This window comes from Lissotriton vulgaris, chromosome 2_1 (genome assembly GCF_964263255.1).
Source record: "Lissotriton vulgaris chromosome 2_1, aLisVul1.2, whole genome shotgun sequence".
NCBI lineage: Eukaryota > Metazoa > Chordata > Amphibia > Caudata > Salamandridae > Lissotriton > Lissotriton vulgaris.
In genome coordinates, this window is record NC_141687.1 from 758,822,859 (window position 1) to 758,845,516 (window position 22,658).

Below are 22,658 nucleotides of genomic sequence, written 5' to 3' on the forward strand. Positions count from 1 at the left end.
TAAATCTATTTTTGATCCAACAGAAATACATTACGATAAAAAGGGAGCGTTTGTATTTTATATTTGTTGATCTTACATCGGCTTTCGATTGTGTGTCTCACTCTAAATTATGGGACCTGCAGCCAGATTCATGAAGCATTTTTGCGGGCGCAAACGGTGCGAATCGCAGAATTCGGCCGTTTGCGCCCGCAAAAATTGCATTAGAAATTCATCATTGGGTCATGTACTCGCAAATTGAGAAATCGCAAAAAATTGCGATTTTTCAAATTGCGATCACATTTAAGGAATCTCAATTTGAGATTCCTTAAATGATATTCATGACCCAATATAAAATTGCGAATTCGCTATTTTTGGACGCAATTTACCACGAGGTCAAACCTCGCGGTAAATTGCGAAAACTCAGAAAAATGCATTTAAATGCATTTTTCTGAGTTGCATGTTACACACACACATGTCCTTTGGACATGTGTGTGTGCAACACCTGTGTTACATTTCATTTGAGGGGTGCTACAGGGTGTCCTGTGGACACCCCTGGCACCCTTCAAATCGCAATCTTATTTGCGATTAGCTAATTGCTAATCGCAAATAAGGAATACTCCCCATTCATTCCTATGGGCCTTTTGGCCCATAGGAATGAATGGCGAGTTATTCCTTATTTGCGATTAGCAATTTGCTAATCGCAAATAAGGAATCAGTAGGAATCGCATTTTATTATGCGATTCCTACATGAATGCCGTTTTGCGAGTCCTTAATAGCGAATCGCTATGATTCGCTATTAGGGGCTCGCAAAACGGCCCGTTGATGAATCAGGCGGCTGATGTCAAGGCTGGGTGTAGAAAAATCTATAATTCAATTTTTAAGGGAGCTATATTCAGGAGCCACTGCCATCGTACGTTATGGAAAAGGGGGGGAATGCAGTAGGCCCTTTGGGATAGGGAGCAGTGTACGCCAGGGGTGCGTCTTGGCCCCCTTTCTATTCCTCATTTATATAAATGGCCTTGAAAGTTGTCTGCTGCAAGAGTGTGGGGATATGCCTAAGATCAGAAAAAGATTTATCCCTCCACTGCTGTATGCAGATGACGCAGTTTTAATGGCTCGTACCCCCATGGCCCTGCAAAAACTGATAACATCTTTTAACCAGTTTATGCTCAGCTTGGACTTAAAAATAAATTGTAGTAAGACCTTTGCTATGAATTGTGGCACACGCGTCAGAAAGCAAATGAAAACGATGTATATAAACAACGCCCCTTTAGAAAGAACATCCACCTTCCCGTATCTTGGTATTTTGTTTCACGAGACAGGCACTTGGTCAAATGCGGTGAAGGCAAGAATGCTCCTATTCTCCAAGACAATAATGGCACTAAAAAGTTTTATAAGAAAACTAGGGAAAAAACGATCAGGGAAATTTTAACCATTTATAACGCAACGTGTGTATCGGTGGCATTGTATGGAGCAGGGCTCTGGGGCTATTCTAATATAAAATCACTTCAAATGGTTGAAAATAAATTCTTACGGCACATCCTCTCAATACCAGAAAGTACAGCGACTTTTATTTGTCATGCTGAGCTGGGGGTGCCGTATATCACAGACATTATTAGAATACAGCCCATTCTTTTGTGGCACAGGGTCTGGACTGTAAATGAATGTGTATTAAACCGTGCCATATTACAGGATATGCTGAAACTTGGAAAAGTAAATGGACTTGAATGGCTAAACTACATCAGAATATTTCTGATGGAAATTGATTGCCCACAATACTATGAAGATCCATCTACTATGGCACATATTTCCAGAAAAACACTGAAAAAGTTATGTATGGAGCATCTGAGTGAAAAAAGACTACTTGATGAAAATACTAAAAAGACTGTCTCCTCGCATCAGTTAACTCTAACAGGAGATAAATTACAGCCATACTTAACTCTACATATGCCTAATTTCGATAGATTCCTCTTAACACGTTTTAAATTTGATATTGTTTTTAGATTATTCACTTTCCCTGAAATGAATTCTTGGTCAAATGAGCTGCCTGTATGCCCTTGCGATGAATTATCTGCGCAATCCAATATACGTGTTTTATTTTTTTGTAAATTTTATACCCTGCTACGTAGGAAACTTATTGTCCCTATCCTAAAAGAAATGAATTTGTATAGATGTCGCCCAGCGTTTTTAGAACTGCAAAAAATGGACAATGTTTTTACTGTTGCTTCATTAGCTGAGTTTTTTAAACAAGTTTTTAAATATCGGAAATCAATTTTGCTCAGATGAATTTTAACATTGTATATATTATGAAACTACATGAATTATGATTGCTTCTCCTTTGCAAACAACCGTACAATTCAACACTGTAAATGTATTTCTTTTCTATCTGCTGCTTTTATGGTTATTTGCTTTTAACCGAATAAAGTACATTTTGAACTTTGAGTAATTTACACTTCTGACTAAGTTTACAACTTTTTGTCTATCCACAAATTCTGAGAGTACATTTACTCCCAACGTGTAACTTATACACGGATTTTGTGAATTGTGAAAAAATGTACATTATTCTAAAGTGTATAGCCACCAGGTTCTTCAATCTGGTCGAGACACGTGTTATACTTAGAGAGTATATTTATACTGGATTTTGTGAGTAGTCAAAACATTGTAAACTTAGAAGTGTAAGATACTTAAAAGTGTAAGCTACCTTTATGAATCTGCCCCAAAAGATGAAATACATTCTATATGCTTATTAGAGTCTTTTCCATATTCTGTGCTCTTCACTAAGTTTGGAGCCTTTTTTACTTATACTGTACTGTACTTTTGCAGCGTATGATCACTCACTGCACATGAACTTTCTTTTGTTCCTTTCTGGCAGGTGATGATGTTCAATAATACATTTAATGAACATATATGTCTCTATTTATAAATGAATATGACTACTGGTCATCTACAAGGCTTGCCATTTCATTCTTAAATGTTCGTATCATACATTTTCTATATGGGCTATCAGGTATACTGTTTCTGTTGCTCCAAATAAGTCTCCTCTATGCCCAAAGGCTATCTAGTTGCAATACGTAAAATTAACACATTGGGCCCTATTTACAAAGATAAAGTTATGTGGGTAGATTTACTTATATGTAAATCTACTCCTGCACCTAGTTTTTTTGCTAGTCACCTTTTTCTAGTGTAAAATTACTCCTAGCTACAGACCCGCATGTCTCCACCCCTTGGCGGAGCCTCCTACAAGATTCAGGGCAAATCACTTAATGTCCGCATGCCTGAATGTGTAATGTAAATACGGTGCTCATGTAATGCGCTCCAATGCCTTCAGGTCTAGTTCGCGCTATATAAAATGTGGAGAAAAAAACAACAGGATTTACATGTGTAGAGTTAGCACATGCAACTCTTCACATGTGGGTGGAAGTGTCCGCCATGGTGCGGAAATCTCCGTAGGGTAAAATATAGGAAAACGTTTAACGTTTCTTGACCCATAAAAAATGTGTAAAAATCCCAGTTGTGGGTTTTGTGCAAATGGTGTCACTGAAACCAACCTCTGCCCAGCTGATTAGCCCATAACTAGAGCAAAATCAATCCTGGGCTGCTTGTGTTCCGGTTCAGGGAGGATCTGGCTTGGTAGTTCTGGCTGGGCTGGTACTATTGGAGCAGGGTAAAGACTGATTTGCATATAGCTGGGTCCAAACTGAGGTGGCATTGTGTGCAGAATAACAATGGAGTGGGACAGGGCCTGAGTGATTACCAGTGGCTGAGATTAATTCAAACATTCCATCCATCACTTTTGTATCCCTATTGTATTTCAGAGACAGGCACAGTGTGGGTCACAAAATATTGGTGCACGGTCAGTGCACTCCCTGAGAGCAGCCCTCTATTGGGGGGAATGGGGGTCCCATGGACCCCCGCCGGCATTCCCCTGCAGGCAGATACAGTCCCTCCTTTCACCCCCTCCTGCAGGGGCATCTCTAACTCCTCTTCAAAGTGCATGTGGGTTGCCACCTGCACAGAGAGACTTGAAATCAGCGTATCCATAGTTCACTTTATGCACTACCCTCAAGACAGTGCAAGTTTACAGCTGCCTAGTTGTAGTGCTCACTATCATGGTTTGCACCAGGCGCACCTTTACAAAGGCGTGCTCTGGGACAAACAGGGATGTGCACCCCATATATAATATGGGTCCTACTTGTCAGCTTGAAGAATCAGGAGTTGGACTTTGCCCAAGAAGCCATTCCTTTTTTTTTGATGTGCCACTAACAGGGCATTTTAGAAGTTCAATTTGGCACCAACAATGGCACAAGCAATGGCAGACATGGATTGTTTCAACAGGATAATTTGACAAGAGTGGTTTGAAGCCAGTGGTTTACATTGGGCTTCTATCTATAGTGGAAGTCAAGTTTACGCCATTTTTTTTCTATTGATGTTGCAGGAATTTTACGACCCACTGTGATACAAAACAGTTCAATGTAATGTCATTGCTCTACTTTACATTGATCTGGGTTACTACTAAAAGGAGGAATGTCTGGTAATAATTTATATATATATGAAACAACTGATGAAAGGCAAATGCCTGAAACGTGTCTGCCCAGCGTTTCACTGCTGTATTTGTTCATGCTGTGCGCTGATGGAACTGGTCCATTAAAGCTTCTTTTTTCTCACCGAGTAAGTGTCGGACCCCTCTGTTCTTGTAGAACTGGGATTGGTGTGGATGTTTACTCGAGTTACAAGCCCCGAGCACCGGCACGCCCTTTCGATCTGGAGCTTCGCGCCTGCCTGTAAAGTGTCGTGAAGTATTGAAAATAGAGTGCGAAGCCCCCCCAGCAATATAAAACATCTACTGTGATTGTCATTGCCAATGGGGAGAGAGGTACCAGCATTGACTGTGGCAAGGTGTTTCTAAAAGAAACTTACCATCAATGCCTCCCGAGTAGACTGTCCTGCGAGTTTTGTGTCCATGGCCAGCTCTGTTGGGACACGACTTGGTGTGCGGGAACCTAATCACTGTATTTAGGTCCCGCAGCGGCTCTTGCAAAACTCTGAGTGAAAAGCAATTGGCACCTGCGCCTTTTCCAACCAGGTAGAATGGGCGTAACATCAAACTCCTATCGGAGTGGACTGCCATGTATTTATTCTGGCCCCCACGAGAGATGACAACGCGGAAGTGAAACAGGCACTGATGAAAGACGAAGGCCTGAAACGCGTCTGCCCAGCATTTCACTGCTGTATTTGTTCATGCTGTGGTTTGTGGGAGATGTAGTACTTATTTCTTTGCCGCAGATGGATTCTCCTTTAAATAAATGCTGAATTTACAGCTCTACATGTGCCCCAGGAAATGAAAGTCATTCTTGATCCAAGGTCCGCATTCCCCGAAAGAGCTCCACATGACTGGGACTCACCCTCCTTTCATTTCCCGGGGCTCATGTGGAGCTGTAAATTCTGCATTTATTTAAAGGAGCATCCATCTACGGCAAAGAAATAAGAACTACATCTCCCACAAGCCCTTATGTTCTGTTCATCCAGAACAGCTGATCTAACGGCGTACCATATGGAAATAAAGGCAGGTGTGGCACGTAATGCTCCTTTTGACCGCGCAAGCCTCTGAAAAAGTGATGTTCACGAAACACGTAAGGCTGCGGACTCATGATTTTTGAAGGACTGGGAAATTAAGCTGTTCAACCAATGGTAGTTCGGACTGGACTGTTCCCATGGGGCACAGGGTCAGAGCTGATTTGCATATAGCCAGTGTCTAACCCAGGGTGGTGTGGAGTGCAAAAAAACGATGGATTTAGGCCCAGATCCTTGTACTGGGGTGAATGTATGACATTGTTCTACATTCTGTCCATCAACTGTGTTTTTTGCAATTTTCACCCCGAGTGTGCTGGGTATACTCAGACGTGAGTCCCAGGCTCTCCACACCACTGGAGTCAAGCTATCCAGGCTGAATGACGGCTGATAGCCAGAAACCGGTCCTTGGATGCTTGATTCCGGTCTGGGAAAGACATGGCTTGGTAGTTCGGACTGGACTGTTCCCATGGGGCACATGGTCAGAGCTGATTTGCATATAGCCAGTGTCTAACCCAGGGTGGTGTGGAGTGCAAAAAAACCTTGTACTGAGGTGAATGTATGACATTGTTCTACATTCTGTCCATCAACTGTGTTTTTTGCAATTTTCACCCCGAGTGTGCTGGGTATACTCAGACGTGAGTCCCAGGCTCTCCACACCACTGGAGTCAAGGTATCCAGGCTGAATGACGGCTGATAGCCAGAAACCGGTCCTTGGATGCTTGATTCCGGTCTGGGAAAGACATGGCTTGGTAGTTCGGACTGGACTGTTCCCATGGGGCACAGGGTCAGAGCTGATTTGCATATAGCCAGTGTCTAACCCAGGGTGGTGTGGAGTGCAAAAAAACGATGGATTTAGGCCCAGATCCTTGTACTGGGGTGAATGTATGACATTGTTCTACATTCTGTCCATCAACTGTGTTTTTTGCAATTTTCACCCCGAGTGTGCTGGGTATACTCAGACGTGACTCCCAGGCTCTCCACACCACTGGAGTCAAGCTATCCAGGCTGAATGACGGCTGATAGCCAGAAACCGGTCCTTGGATGCTTGATTCCGGTCTGGGAAAGACATGGCTTGGTAGTTCGGACTGGACTGTTCCCATGGGGCACAGGGTCAGAGCTGATTTGCATATAGCCAGTGTCTAACCCAGGGTGGTGTGGAGTGCAAAAAAAACGATGGATTTAGGCCCAGATCCTTGTACTGGGGTGAATGTATGACATTGTTCTACATTCTGTCCATCAACTGTGTTTTTTGCAATTTTCACCCCGAGTGTGCTGGGTATACTCAGACGTGAGTCCCAGGCTCTCCACACCACTGGAGTCAAGGTATCCAGGCTGAATGGCGGCTGATAGCCAGAAACCGGTCCTTGGATGCTTGATTCCGGTCTGGGAAAGACATGGCTTTGTAGTTCGGACTGGACTGTTCCCATGGGGCACAGGGTCAGAGCTGATTTGCATATAGCCAGTGTCTAACCCAGGGTGGTGTGGAGTGCAAAAAAACGATGGATTTAGGCCCAGATCCTTGTACTGGGGTGAATGTATGACATTGTTCTACATTCTGTCCATCAACTGTGTTTTTTGCAATTTTCACCCTGAGTGTGCTGGGTATACTCAGACGTGACTCCCAGGCTCTCCACACCACTGGAGTCAAGCTATCCAGGCTGAATGACGGCTGATAGCCAGAAACCGGTCCTTGGATGCTTGATTCCGGTCTGGGAAAGACATGGCTTGGTAGTTCGGACTGGACTGTTCCCATGGGGCACAGCGTCAGAGCTGATTTGCATATAGCCAGTGTCTAACCCAGGGTGGTGTGGAGTGCAAAAAAATGATGGATTTAGGCCCAGATCCTTGTACTGGGGTGAATGTATGACATTGTTCTACATTCTGTCCATCAACTGTGTTTTTTGCAATGTTCAACCAATAAAGGCTTTTTCGGGGAAAAGCGGCCCGTGTCCGAGTGCTTCTCAATTCTTGGTACCCCACGAGCCTGTATGTTTAGACGGCTGTCCTGCCGTCGACAAGCATCACCCCACTAAAGGAGGCCGTGAGTTCCAATCATGTGGAGCTCTTTCAGAGAATGTGGACCTTGGATCAAGAATGACTTTCATTTCCTGGGGCTCATGTGGAGCTGTAAATTCTGCATTTATTTAAAGGAGCATCCATCTGCAGCAAAGAAATAAGTACTACATCTCCCACAAACCCTTACGTACTGTTCATCCAAAACAGCTGATCTAACGGCGTACAATATGGAAATAAAGGGAGTTGTGGCACGTAATGCTCCTTTTCACCGCGCAAGCCTCTGAAGAAGTGATGTTCACGAAACGCGTAAGGCTGCGGACTCATGCTTTTTAAAGGACTGGGAAATGAAGCACCAATAAAGGATTTTACAGGGAAAAGCGGTCCGTGTCCGAGTGCTTTTCAATTCTTGGTCACCCCACGAGCCTGTCCATCCAGAACAGCTGATCTAACGGCGTATGATATGGAAATAAAGGGAGGTGTGGCATGTAATGCTCCTTTTGACCGCGCAAGCCTCTGAAGAAGTGATGTTCACGAAACTCGTAAGGCTGCAGACTCATGCTTTTTAAAGGACTGGGAAATTAAGCTGTTCAACCAATAGAGGCTTTTACGGGGAAAAGCAGTCCGTGTCCGAGTGCTTCTCAATACTTGGTCACCCCACGAGCCTGTATATAAATATACATATATATGTAAAATGTAGTAAACCTATGAATTAGTATTATTATTTAATTAATTTGCACGTGCACCGGAGTGAGCCAACATGAATTGCAATATTTTGACACAATGCACAATGATATTTAATTGCTTAGCATTAGCTCGCAGTCATGTTAACTTTGGAAGAAACGTAAACCAGATTTAAAAATATATGACACAAAGATCTCATATTGTTATATTATGTAAATAGAATGGAGATGATAATATTAACATTTGCAATGTATCAAGTGCCGATAGTGGGATAATATGTAACCATGACGGTTTTGTCCTTAAAACTACAGAATCTTCTGTGTCTATGCAGTAGTGTGTTCAACCATGACTCACTGGTTGCCATAACCACGAATAGCCAATCATGACGTAAGGTCTGTTCGTGATGTGTCAGCATGTAATGTGTTATAAAAACGTATGCCAATTACAGCAGAGTTAAGTGAGCAAGGCGGAGGCTTCCGCCGAAACGCGTCTGTGCAGCATGTCGGATTAAAATCTTTTCTTGAGTCAAAGTCACGGAGTCAGTGCCTTCCTTTCATCAGAGGGAATCGGATTGGTAATCAATATATATATATATATATATATATGCAGGTCCACAAACCGTAGCAAAGCTACGTAAAATGCACTCCCCTTGAAAGATCAGGAATCAAAAGTTCTCAGCAAAGTGCGCTTTTCCAAAAGTTCATATTTATTTAAAGTGCAGCATCGTGATAAGTCATGGAATCACAAAACCCAACGCGTTTCAGCGAGGAAACTCGCCTTGATATATATATATATATATATATATATATATATATATATATATATATATATATATATATATATATATATATATATATATATATATATATATATATATTTGCGAAGATTCATCAACCAGGGCCAAAGTTATTCCCAATAGAATGTTGGGGATTTCCTATGGAAAACAATCCTAACTATATATACCTACTGGCTACCGCCAGTAGGTAATATATATATATATATATATATATATATATATATATATATATATATATATATATATATATATATATATATATATATATATATATATATAATATATATATATATATATAATATATATATATATATATATAATATATATATATATATATAGTTAGGATTGTTTTCCATAGGAAATCCCCAACATTCTATTGGGAATAACGTTGGCCCTGGTTGATGAATCTTCGCAAATTTCTCAAAGAAGATGGCTCGCTCCGCTCCGCTCCTTCCCTGAAAATTTGGGGGGGATTCGTCAAGTGGGGGCTGAGAAAAAAGGGGGGTCCCAAAACGTGTTTTCCCCATGTTAATTTCCATAGGACCTTTAGACTCAGCTACAGCTTGAACCGCTGAAGGGAATTACACCAAACTTGTCAAAATGGTAGTGTCTGGTATGCAGATCACGCTTTTGGTAAAATAGTGTAAATCCCTCCAGTGGTTCCTGAGAAAATTAGAAGAGAAATCAATTATATATCTATAAGCGTGCACGGGTGCGCGCACCCCCGCGAATTTTCAGAATTTTTTTTTGGGGGGGGCTTGGGGGGCTTCTGTCTTTTATTTTACTGTGTTTTCGTTTAATTTCGAGGGTGTCCACCCCTCGTTTTACTCCCGTGATCACCGCCGCAGCCCGAGCCGCCTCAAGATGGCAGCCGCCTGGTTGTGGGCGGGGCCGGGAGGACGTGGTTTCCGCTTCCCCCTGCCTGGGGGAAGCCTTTGATGTCCGGACCGGTCTCCCGTGCCAAGGGGGAGACCGGTTAATGATGCGGGCTGGTGCAGTACTTGTGCGGGGCTCCCGTGTGCTGAGGAGCCCCCGCCTGCACCATTACTGATTACCGCTAGAAAACGGAACGAAAATCGGCGCGAGCAAGCACAGCACAGCGGGGACAGCGGGCACAGCGGAGACAACCTGCAACCTGCTACCGGCATTTCTACTCACTGAGAGCAGAGCGGAGCAGAGATACGGTGCTGCGGCAAGCCGCAAGCTGCAAACCGTGAGACACGCTGCTCCCGCAGAGGTGCCGTTTGCCGCTTTTCTGGGCTGCTTGCAATCTGGTGGCAGCGGCGCACTGGCGAGGGGGGCGGTCTGCCCCAGGCGGCACAATTGTAGGGGCGGTGGCATTTACAAGGTGCACTTGCTCTTTACACGGGGCCGCGCAGCACTTATAATTTATTTGAAGACACTTAAATACAGTGCCGTCCCCGTGGGAAGAGAGCAGCTTGGAAATGCGCAGCCAGCATGTGCGTCCGGTCTTACTCTTACCCCGTTTGTGTTATTAAAAGCGCTACCAATGAATTATGTTGCAGATCAGATTTATTCAGTTGTGACTCGGAAGAATTCGCTTTCTTTAGTTAGGTGGGCGGGACATTGATTGGGCAGGAGGGCCGGATTTGGTTACGTGGGGGTACGGCTGTGTGTCAGGCAGCGTGGGTAGATTTTTTTTCAAAATGCCATGCACCAGCACGCATCGGTACCCGCCACGAGTTACTAGCCTGGCTCCGATGACATCGTAGTGCTGGCAGCAGCTGCAGGCGCCTGGCATCGGCCGCCTATCGAATATAACCAGGGCAGTAACTGTAAGTAACAGCCTTAGTTTAATAAGCCATTGCCATTATTACCAATGCAGTTTCTTTTTGGTGGATCGTGGGTGGCGTGACCTGACCGTCATCAGCGTGGTAGCTCCGGCTCCCGCTGGGCTCCACATGAAGTCTGCGGTTAATTAAGTTAAAGCGGCCGGTTGGCCCTGCAGTGCACTGGCCCATGCCCCCTTCCTTCCAGCATAATCCTGTCATTAAGCAATTGCCCACGTTTCCTACCCTGGTGGGTAGGCAGGACCAGGTTTTGTTTTTATAGGCAATATGTGGTTCCTGTTCGGAAGATGTTCCAGATAATTAGGAAGCTCTGCCAAGAGGAAAGGGGACTTGAGAGGGTGGGTAGGGGAAATTCCCTGCCTTTACTCAAATAACATTCACAGGTGGAAGGCTATACACTCACTTTATTCAATGTGTACACCCTTGTTTACCACACGATGTTACAATCAATCCTGCATAAACTAAAAAGTGCAAATTCGGTAAACTGGGAAAAAATTACCACAATCACACTCTAATTGAAGAAATATATTTACCTAAAACGAATTATGAACAAAAGGTGGCAATTCTTGAGTTAATCTGAATCACTACAAATTATTCTAGACTTGTTTTATTCCATGTTCTTATGCTGCCTGTGCTATTGCAGAAGAGTGCTGACCATATGCAAATCAGTCTCATTCCCAAAATGTTTCTAAATGAGGACATTCCCATGGACTTCATTGCTTGGTTTTGCTCGTGAAAAATTGTCACTCATAATCATTGAAATGTCACTCATAATTGCACTGAAATTAAAAATGTCACACATAGCAATCCGAAACCTTGGCAGCTATGGAGGGGCTTGAGGTGACTTTCATGGTCTACCAATCCAAAATGCACCCCAAGAGTTGCCGGGGGGACAGCTGCCCGACCGACAGTGGAGACAGGGCAAACCCGCCACCCACACCCTCCTCAAAAGTGATGTGACGAGAATTGGGAGCACCGCACCCTACCATCCATCCACACAACCGTTCACCTATCGATCCACCTATTTTTATTCAATGTATTCTGCTACAAATTACTTGCATACCTTTCACCTATCCTCAAACACTGCTCACCCTGCACACTCACCCACCATTTACTACGCACAGTCACCCTGACATTGTGCAGGCAGTCTGATACTGCTCACCCACCACTCACACAGTCCACCATCCAGCCACCCATCCATCCACCATCCATCCAGCCACCCATCCAGCCATCATACATCCATCCATTATTCATTCATTCATGCATGCATGCATCCACCCATCCATCGAGCTATCCACTCAACATGCATCCACCCATGCATCCATCCATCCACCCTGCATCCAACCATCATGCATCCACCCAGCATTCATTCATACACCCACCCATCATGCATTCACCCATCATGCATCCACCCAACAATCATTCATCCATCATGCATCCACCAGCCATCCATCCATCTTCCAGCCAACAATCATGCATCCATCCAATACCCAGCCACCCTCCCACCCACCATTCATGCACCCCATCCATCCACCCACCCATCCATCCATCCTGCATCCATCCATCATTCATGCATCCATTCACCCATCTATCATGCATGCATCCATCCATGCATCCACCCAACAATCATTCATCCATCATGCATCCAACCATCGTTCATGCATCAAAAATCGGATCCCTAGGGCTGCTCAGGTGGTCCCACAAGGATATTAACGTATTTAAACGTTATCCGCTAATAGAATTAGCATTTTCAAAACCTTGTAAATTCACTGAAAAAACCAAAGGTTTCTGGCCTTATATATATATATATATTAGCTTTTAAAAAACCAATGAAATTCACTGAAAAAACCATAGGTTATACACTATATATAGTTAGGAATTATCCTTTAAAAAACTAATGAAATTCACTAAAAAAAACATAGGTTTTAGGCCTTATATAGTTAGGAATTAACACGACACGACCCACGACAGGCCTCTGTACACATCCTGTATGAATGTAGCGTGAGAAGTTACTGTAGGGATGAAAGGTTCTTTGGCTGAGCTATCTTGCTAGCACATTTGCTGCTCCAAGAAGGACTTGCAAGTGGCCAGCCCCCCCGACAGATATGATAATATTTGCATCCATCTCCCACACTACGCACAGATTTGAGAACAACGAGTACACATCCCACACTCAAAAGTCGTTTGTCGTAGTTAGCGCGCGTGAAATGGCCTCCCACCACACCCCTGCCCTGCACCCATTGCACACAGACCCGGCTCATTGCACCAAGCTGTGCCATTTCATCCTCAAAACGGGCACACCGCAAGCCAGTGCAGCTACAGGCAGAGCCACTAATGCAATGGCAGGGCATCCTGAACACATGGTCGACTCCATTCACGTCCACCTATACCTTGCACATCTGCTGCATGTTCTGGGTGCACTGCCTTTGGCAGTGCTGCGGATCACTTACCGGCTGAGCTTCTGCATTGTGGACGTCACCTGCATTCAACCTGTGTTGCAATGTCGCACGTGCCTATCCGAGTAGTGCATGGGCATGTTCCTCTCCAACGTGTGGGTAGCTGACATGGATTATGACGGCTGGGTACGCCCCCTGTTGGCCCAGGACCAGCAGTGTCATGGTGATGCCCATTTAGGGCATACATTGATGTTTGTTGGGAACTGGGCCTGGGAGATTGTACGTGTCGTAGTGTGCAGTGAGCACATTGACCCACTCCCAGATTCTGCTTTGGTTCACATTGGGTGCAGTAGTTGGGGTCATAACATCTGTCCCGGTCAGCTGATGGATTACGTCGACGACATATCAAATATTGTGGCCAACAATCACTCATTAGAGATAGTGGCCTACGCAGCTGCACTCGCGTTCATGGATGAGTGACAAGCTACCTGCAACCACGACTTGATGTGCCACATTGCACGTGTACCGCTGCATCATTGCACGTTGTGCATCTGGTCACATGTCCCAAGACGACAGTGGACATGGCTGCATTGACATCGACTCATGTCCAAGGCGCGGACAACCAACGCTGCTTGACACTGACATGTGTTGTTGATGGACTACCCTGAGGTGAACATAGACGTTTTCCTTTTCAGGCATGTTCCTGCATTTGTCGGCATATCGTGGCACTACTCTAGGCCGTACTGACACACACTTTTTTTAATAAAGTTTCCACATTTTCACTTGTCTCCATATGTGTTGTGTCTTCATTTGTATGCCAATGTGTGTGTCACAGACTCTCTGGCTGCCTGCCATACGTGAATTGCTACCCCATCCGGACTGTGGGTTTGTACTTATGCATTCTCATGTGCCTGTTTCGTACTGACGCTTTTGTACATTTATCCGCCACAGTCTCGACCTTCTGGAAAACAAAACCCACAGCGAATCCTTGTCCTTCTAAATCCAGATTTATAAGGATTTAGAAGGACGAGGATTCGCTGTGGGTTTCGTTTCCAGAAGGTCGAGACTTATCATGGCATCGACCGGGTCTTGGACAACACCATATTAACTTTTGAAGATACCTTGTTTGGAAGCACAATACGATTATATTTTTACTCGTGAACAATATTCGTGAATTCGCCACTCGGATATTTATAAAAGGAATGTATAGCTATACCTTGGATCTTTGGATTGTAACATATTTACCATTCTGTCTACCTATCCGTGGCTCTTAACTGAGAGCATTGTGAGATCGCAGTCATAGGGTGGCGTTCTGTGAAATTTTCCATGTAGGTGTGACCAAGCTTGGTCCCTACATCGTCTGGATATCAAGGACATACACATTACCTTTGCCTTGAAAAAGTATTTTTGATAAGACGAAACACGTGTCGGCAAGTCGTGTGCTGGGAGCTTTTATTGACGTTATTTTTGGTATAAAGACAATCAAGATCACTATACGTCTTCGATCCTTATGTCTTGGACCAGTGTTGATGTTAATGTCTCTAAACCTGAGTTGGACTAGTGTTGTTGTTAATGTCTCTATACCTGAGTTGAATGGGGTTACTCATACTCATGAATGTGATACATATTTTGACGGCTAGAAAGTGACAAGAGGTGTGCTGTCATAGCCATTTTTGTTTGCATGGTTTTCACTTCAGTGCTTGTTCAGTGGTGTGATGTTGGCAGGTTGTGTGACTTGTGCACTTTGTTGGTGTGTTTCATTTTGGCCATGGCTTGTCTGTAGTTGTGCTGTACTTAATTGTGCCCATCTCCCCCCACTCCCTGCTTGTTCCTCTTCCTGGTCCTGTTGTGTCAGTAATTTTGTTGCTCCACACATAAATACATGTAAAGAACAAATTAAAATAGTTCTTTGATTCTTTTATATTGCAAAACTTCTCTTTGTTGGTTATTTTTGAATTTTCCATATAAACAGTTTTTTTAATATTCAAGGACACATAGAAGTCAGAAGTGCAACGTATTCTATCAACACACTTTCTAGAACATTCTACAACACGTGCAGGTTAAAAGTTCATCAATATTTTTAAACCTAACAATATTTTTTTGAAACATTTTCTCGAACATTTAACGGCACTTGCAGGTTAAAAGTTTACTATTGTTTTAAGTTCGAACAGTGCCTTCCAAATGCAAGTAGAAGGTGTGGTTGAGTTGAGTAAATGTTTTCCTATGATATGTACTCCATGTTGAAACTGTTTTTTCTTAACCAAACACAAAGTTGCTTTTGCATAAAACGAATGTGCACCCTACCTCTAAAAGACAATGCTTTTCATCTCCCAATCAGTTATCGTTTTGTATGGGAAAAAAAGTAGTTCCCCATCTTTAAACATATCTCTTATTCTACGAACGGACTGCATGAGCTGCAGACATCTATCCATACCTCCCAGCCATACCTTCAAAATGCTATTGTGGATCATAGGACATAGCTATGATTTCTGGTGCAAGCGGTATGGAGAACAGAGACATATTGACTTAGACCTAGGTTTACAAAATGTGGACATTAAATGGTTTGCACAGAAAGGATTGAAGTGGCACCAATTGTTGCCTTTGGTTAAAACCTGTTTGCATCTCCAACACCCTGACTTCATGATTGTGCACTGGGGTGGAAACGACCTAGGCACATTGACTGGCGTAGGTTTGGAAATGCTTATGAAGGACACCTTTGGACAACTGATGTTGCTTTTCCCTCCAACTCTTTTTGTATATTCCAATATATGCCAAAGACAGAAGTGGAAATGGTCAAACCAATTTTACCTTCCGATTGAAAAATCTAGGAAGAATGTCAATAAAGCTGTGTCTGCATACCTCGGAGACCATAGAATGGAGTCCATCTACAACAACAACATACGTTTTGATATGGCTGATATCTACAGAAGTGATGGAGTGCACTTCACAGATCAGGGAAATCGAGTTTTTCTGAATAACTTGAAGCTGCGCATCCGCACTTATATGTAGCTCCAAATAATAAACACAAGGGCTCTTTTTAGAGCCGCCTTATATTCCCAATATCGGTTTGCAGAGTGACAGCTGCAATCCAGCTAGCACAGGGAGACCTGCGGGCCATCGGGCAAGCTCGCAGAGGAAGAGCTGCGGCCTGTCGGGTCGGCTCGGCTCGCACAGAGAGAGCTTCGGGCCATCTGCTCGCAAATGCAAAGAAGCGTGCTGGCTCACAGAGGGAGAACTTGAGTCTAACTTGCAAAGGGACACCAACGGGCCACAGGCCCTGCTAGCAGAGACACACCTATGACCTAACGGACTGGCATGCACATGTACAGCTAGGGACACAACAGCTTGCAGACGCAGACCTGCGAGCCCACGGACTGGTACTGTTTTATGCTTTAAGGTAGTACAGTGGTGTTTGTGTACTAAACCGGGTTGTACTGCGTGTACTGTTTTAGGATTTAGAGTAGTGCAGTGTGTTTGTGTAGTGTTTTGAGGTTCATGCTAAAAAAACTGTTTTACAGTTTAGAGCAGCGCAGTGGTGTTTATGTAGTGTAGGAGGTAATGCTAGGGGTAGTGTTTTAGGATTTACGGTAGCACAATGGTGTTTCTATAGTGTAGGGGGTCATGCTGGGAGTAGTGATTTAGGGCTTAGGGTAATACAGTGGTGTTTGGGTACTGTTAAGGGTCATGCTGGGAGTAGTCTTTAAAGACTTAAGATACTACAATGGTGTTTATGTACTTTAGGGGGTCATGGTGGGGTTAGTGTGTTAAGGTTCACGGTACCACAGTGGTGTATGTGTAGTGTAGGAGGTCATGCTGGGGGTAGTGTTTTAGGATTTAGGGTAGTGCAGTGGTATTTGGGTAATGTAGGAGATCGTGCTGGGGGTAGTGTTTTCGAGTTTACGACAGTGCAGTGGTGTTTCTGTAGTCTTTGGGTACTGTAGGGGATCGTACCAACAGACCAACTCACAGAGCTCCAAGCAGACGGACGGGCTCCCAAAGGCATAGCCGCGACCTGGTGGTATGAGAAGAGGCAACGTGAAAGGGGTATCTCACACAGACACGGATGCCAGTGTTGCCTTGCGGAGTTAAAACTACTGACCCAATGCCTTGTTGAGGATGAGATGCGAACAGACGGACCGAATCACAAAATGACTGCCAACCCTTACTGGTTTCAACAGTTCACAGCATATGAGCAGCAATCTCCTGCTCGCAACCCCTCAGCCAATCAGATGTCAGAATTCTCAAATATCGATATAATAAATTTGATATTTCTCAAACACTACTGAATGAATTTACACCATTTAAACAAAAGCATGCTTTCTGGACCATCACCTTTCTCCCTGCCAAATTTGGCGTACTTCCTAATCGCAGTTTCACCTTTAGTCTCCTGTAAACTTTCGTATCGGAATTGCATGGAGAAAACACATTTTGGAACCCTCTTTTTTCTCAGCCCCTCCTACACCATTCACCCCAAAACTTTCAATATAGGAGCTAATTGAAAAAAGTGAAACAGTTTGTTGTTTGATGAATCTTTCTGAAATTATTCAAAGTTATGAGCTCATAGAAGGCTCCAGGAGGGGGGGTTGCGCAACCCCCTCCCACCATGAGGGAAGCCCCTGGGCTGCGCGGACCCCAGCGGGCCCCCACAAACCCTGCAAGCCCACACTATTATTTTTTAAGAAATGCCCCCTAACCTAGCCCACCCAGGGACCTCATTAAAATAAAATGTGGGAACCCGCGACCCCAGGGCGAATTGTGCCGATTTGTTTTTTTTTTAATACTTTTTTGGGTCCGGGCAGTCCTTCTAGGACCCCCTGAGGAGACCTAGGGGGTCAGGGTGTTTCTACCCTGCCCCTTTCTCTTGTTTTATACCTTTGTTTCTCTGTTTTTGGGTGACTCGCTTCTACACAGCCACAAGATGACTGCCAACACTTCCTGATTTGGACTACTAGCAGCCAATCACAGAGAAGCTCAGGCTTGTGACTTAGGCTCCGCCCAGATATTGAAACTTTTATTTTTCTAATTTCTCAGCAACCACTAAACGGATTTACACTATTTAAAGAAAAATGTCGCTTTCTGACCCATGCACTACCTTCGTGCCAAATTTGGGGTAATTCCGTTCAGTAGTTTTGGCTGTAGCCTTGCACAAAGTTTCCTATGGGAAAATGATCTTTTGACTCTTCTTTTTTGAATTTCTCAAAGACTACTGATTGGATTTACACCATTTAAAAAAAGGTCGCTTTCTGAACCAAGCTGTACCTTGCTGCCAAATTTGGGATAATTCCGTTCAGCAGTTCGGGCTGTAGCTCGACACAAAAATTCTTGTAGATATTAACAGGGGAAAACGAGTTTTGGAACCCCCCTTTTTTCTCAGCCCCCACTTGACGAATCGCCCCCAAACTTTCAGGATAGGAGCTGACCCGGATAGACTTTTTTGGTGGAGAATTTCAGAAAGATTTGTAACACAAGGCCAAAGTTATTAGCAAATCAAAAAATGCTTTCTCTATGGAAACTAGATTCTAACTATAACTACCTACTGGAGACCGCCAGGTAATATATATATATGTATATATATATATATATATATATATATATATATATATATATATATATATATATATATATATATATATATATATATATATATATATATATATATATATATATATATATATATGTGTGTGTGTGTGTGTGTGTGGTCGTAGATGTAAATGCAGGTGTTCACAATCTTGTGAGGTGATTTGCTGGCACACAAGTGGCCGTTGTGCAGATTAGTGAAACACAAGAGCAGGGTTAAACCACGCTTTGATGCAGCAGAGCAGCACGTTAGAGAAAAACAAGCCTGTGACCGAGAACAACAGTATAGATAGACTCACTTGCATGTAGCAAGCATTGGTGACACCCATAATGCAAAATTAGCTTGCAGTTTAGCCCCGAATAAGATAATATGTATGTATAATTGTCATGATCTTCCTGCAGTTCACCTTATTTTAACTAATGCCTTGCGTTGCTGTTCATGTGGCAAATGAACAGTGCGAGATACATCCTTATCTCAGCAAATATTGTTGCGAAATGCAACTAATTGGCTGAATTTGATCACCCAGATATTAATAATAATATATCAAAGATAGAGTTTTTCTATTGAGGGACAGTCCTTAGATTCTTCAAGTGTTTGCTAGGATTCTTTGAATAAACCTCATGTCATCACTGCACCGCCAAAAATTTATTTAGAAGTGCACCACAGTAATAGTCACATTTTCATTTTTTTATCTTTCCCGGTTCGAACATTTACCAATGAATTTAGCTCAGCATTTGGTTTTCTAGAAATATGTCTACACTTTATTTGTCATTTACATTGTTCACAGTCTTTGATGCTTCTGTGTGATCATCAAGTTGTGGAAAAGGCCTATAAAACCAGTCGGTCATTTGTATGTAGGAAAATACAAGTGCATGTATGTACTGTAAAGATAGTCCACATGTATCCTCCTCCAAACCAGTGCTTCTTCACAGCTTAGTTCTGCCACTGAAAAAATGCAGGCTAACCCTTCTCTCAGCAAATTGAAAAATATCTCAGAGGTAGGTATTCAAAGGCCATTACATTCTAGTCCAGAGGGCATGTGAGTGAGAGCAGGAGCCTTGCTATGCAACTCTTTGCCAATGGATAATGACTGGTGAGTATATCTTCTCTGCTGCTACTGCACTCATTTATTAATCTTTTTCCCTTGCGGATCTGTATTCACCTAAATACCAGAGGTGGTGAAAGTGGCATAATGCACTGTTTGACCTCTGATTGCATCACAGGGTTTGACGCTTTGTCCCACCAGTAGTCCATCAACAACACTCTAGTTACACCTCAGTTAGAAGAGGAAAGGGCAATGAGCGAAACTGCAGAAAGTAAACAGGCCTCCTGGACCCCTGTTACCTTTAGCTCTTTCTGTTGTTTCCTTGACCTCTGAGATTGGGGCAGCAAGGGCAGTGCCACCAAAGGGCAAGTCCATGACTTGTCATTCACTGTTTGAGACAGTTTGGTTACTTCAGAGACAGGTTAGGTGCATGCCATACAGACTAGCAGATGACAACAGGAGACTACTGTAAGTACTTTTATATGTGGACTTATTTCACCAACATGTAAAAAATCAAAGCAAGATCAGTCCTGGTATAAAACCGAGGCACACTATAAAGTATGTTTGTGATGCATTGTACCTCTGTTGCTGGCTTTCAGTAGGCATTCTCATAATAACACGCTGATATGTGTACATTTTGTAGATATGGAGAATGTTCCTTGGTTTCCTAAGAAGATCTCAGATTTGGATAAATGTGCTAACCGTGTTCTGATGTATGGCTCCGAACTGGACGCTGACCACCCTGTGAGTAAACAACTATAGTTCTTGAAACTAATTCATACATTTACAGAGAATACATATTTCATTTCATTTTAAAGGCGTTGAAGATTGTGGTTATTTTTTGACGGCTCTGAAGCAGGGTTCAACCGCTGCCAGCACACCTCTTAAGAAGAGTGGTCCTTATCTCACATAAGGCGACTAGCGAGTTAAATCTACTTTTGGGACATTTGGCAGAAAGATCTTGTAAATGTAAATGTGGGTGTACTTGTAAAGCGCACTGCGACTCCATGGAGTATCCTGGTGCTGAAGACCGCTGGGGAACCAGTCCTGGTTTTCCCTGTGAGATGGTCCCTTTCTGGGTATCTCCAAGGTGAAACCAGGCATCCCTGGCGTCTGTGGGGGGCCGTTGTAGAGATGAGGCAAGCTTAATGCCCAGAGTTGCCAAGTGTGTTCCCTGGTTAGAGTAGGCACTGAGGTGAGAATTATCAAGTCCGTTTTGACCCTGGTCCACAACCCCGCCACGTCGGGAATTGAACCCTGGTCCCGGGCTGTTCTCTGCTTACGGGTCTGCCGCCTCTAACCAGTGAGCCACACCACTCCACTTGCTAAAGATGGACAAGTCTTCTGAACAAATCATGAAACTTGTGGTCGGTGCACAAAATAGAGCTGATGCAATAACCAAAAAAAGGTGCAGGGTCATTTTAGCAATTTTGATATCAAAGAAAGGGTCACAATATCCCTTTCATAATACCAAAAGAGTCTGTTCCTTTTTAACAGCGCAACTTTTCCACTATAGTCAGTGCAATTATATATGTCTCTACTCCATGCAAGTGAATCACCCCAACCTGTTAATGGTGCAACGCTAGGTTTTTGGATAGAAAAATCTGTCATTGTATTGACTGAGAGCAGTCATTTGGATTTTTTGTAATTCTGAAGTTAGTTATATCACTCTTAGCTGGATTGCATTGACTGGAGCAGTTTAAGTGACATGTGCGCTTACTGCTTGACCTAGAATAGAGGCCAAAGTACACCACGCTACATGGTGAGTAACACATGCGATTGATTCAAACAGGAGTCATTGGCAAAGCAGCTGTTCGGACATGAGAAGGTAGTCACTTGTGAGTTTTATATAGCGCAACCTCAACCAAAGGTATCAGAGCGCTTAGAGGAGCACCTGTTGTGTTACAGATAGACATATTCATTTTGTTAGACATGTGGAGATTAAGTGATTTGCCCAGAATCACAAGATGTTGAACCACCCTGCCAAGATCCGGTACCCCAGCTGCTCTAGCCGTTAGGCCACATCTTCATGTAGATGCCAAATAAAAAGCATAGGGGTTCTGTGACTACGTGGCTGCATCCTCCAAAGATTTTGGGAGCTAGTCCTCATTAGTAATAAGGATAATTAGGACACCTAAATATCACTCTTTACACAAGCTGAAACCTCTCGAGGCACTTATAACAGGTGGTATTGGTACCCAATTCGATGGCACTCTCTTCAGTGGATTCATGTTGGTGAGATCAGGTTACAGACTAATCTTCACAATGGATGCTCTACTGCTAAGACTTACTTTGCGAGAGTCGATAGATGGAAGGTGGAGTAGTGCAAAAGGTTATTTTCTAAGTCTATACTCAGACAAGAATAGCATCAATAGGCAGGTGAATGTCAACAAAAGAGCAGCTCCCTGATCAAGAAGGACTGCGCAGGATAACATCTATTCCTGACAATAGGGAGAGCTGATGGGAATGAGGCATGCCACAGTTGAAGGTATGCTACAAACCTGTAACTGAGCTAATGACAAATGTTTGGAACTTGTAATATAATTAATTGAAGAATTGGATGATATCCTGAAAAATTCCATCAACACAAAGCCTATTGCACATCATAAAGAACCATGCATGTGCTGTTAATGGATGCATTTGCTAGACTATTCTGTAATCATAGAGATGAACACAGAATAGCAAGGGGTGTTCAAGGTAATGTTCTGTCCACCTTCACAACCAAACATCAACAATCTATGGTCCTGATTTAGAGTTTGGCAGAGCACAGGACCCTCATAAATTG

At 43.4% G+C, this 22,658-nt stretch overlaps 1 protein-coding gene across 2 annotated transcripts in view; it reads left to right on the top strand.

Moving 5' to 3' along the window:
- The window catches only part of TPH1 (tryptophan hydroxylase 1), a 391,357-nt gene that overhangs the window by 209,302 nt on the left and 159,397 nt on the right, over positions 1 to 22,658 (top strand). For both annotated transcript variants that reach the window (XM_086956069.1, XM_086956070.1), the window contains one exon: positions 20,517 to 20,617. In XM_086956069.1, coding sequence (XP_086812195.1) covers positions 20,517 to 20,617 — 101 coding nt within the window. The remainder of the gene's footprint in view (positions 1 to 20,516; positions 20,618 to 22,658) is intronic.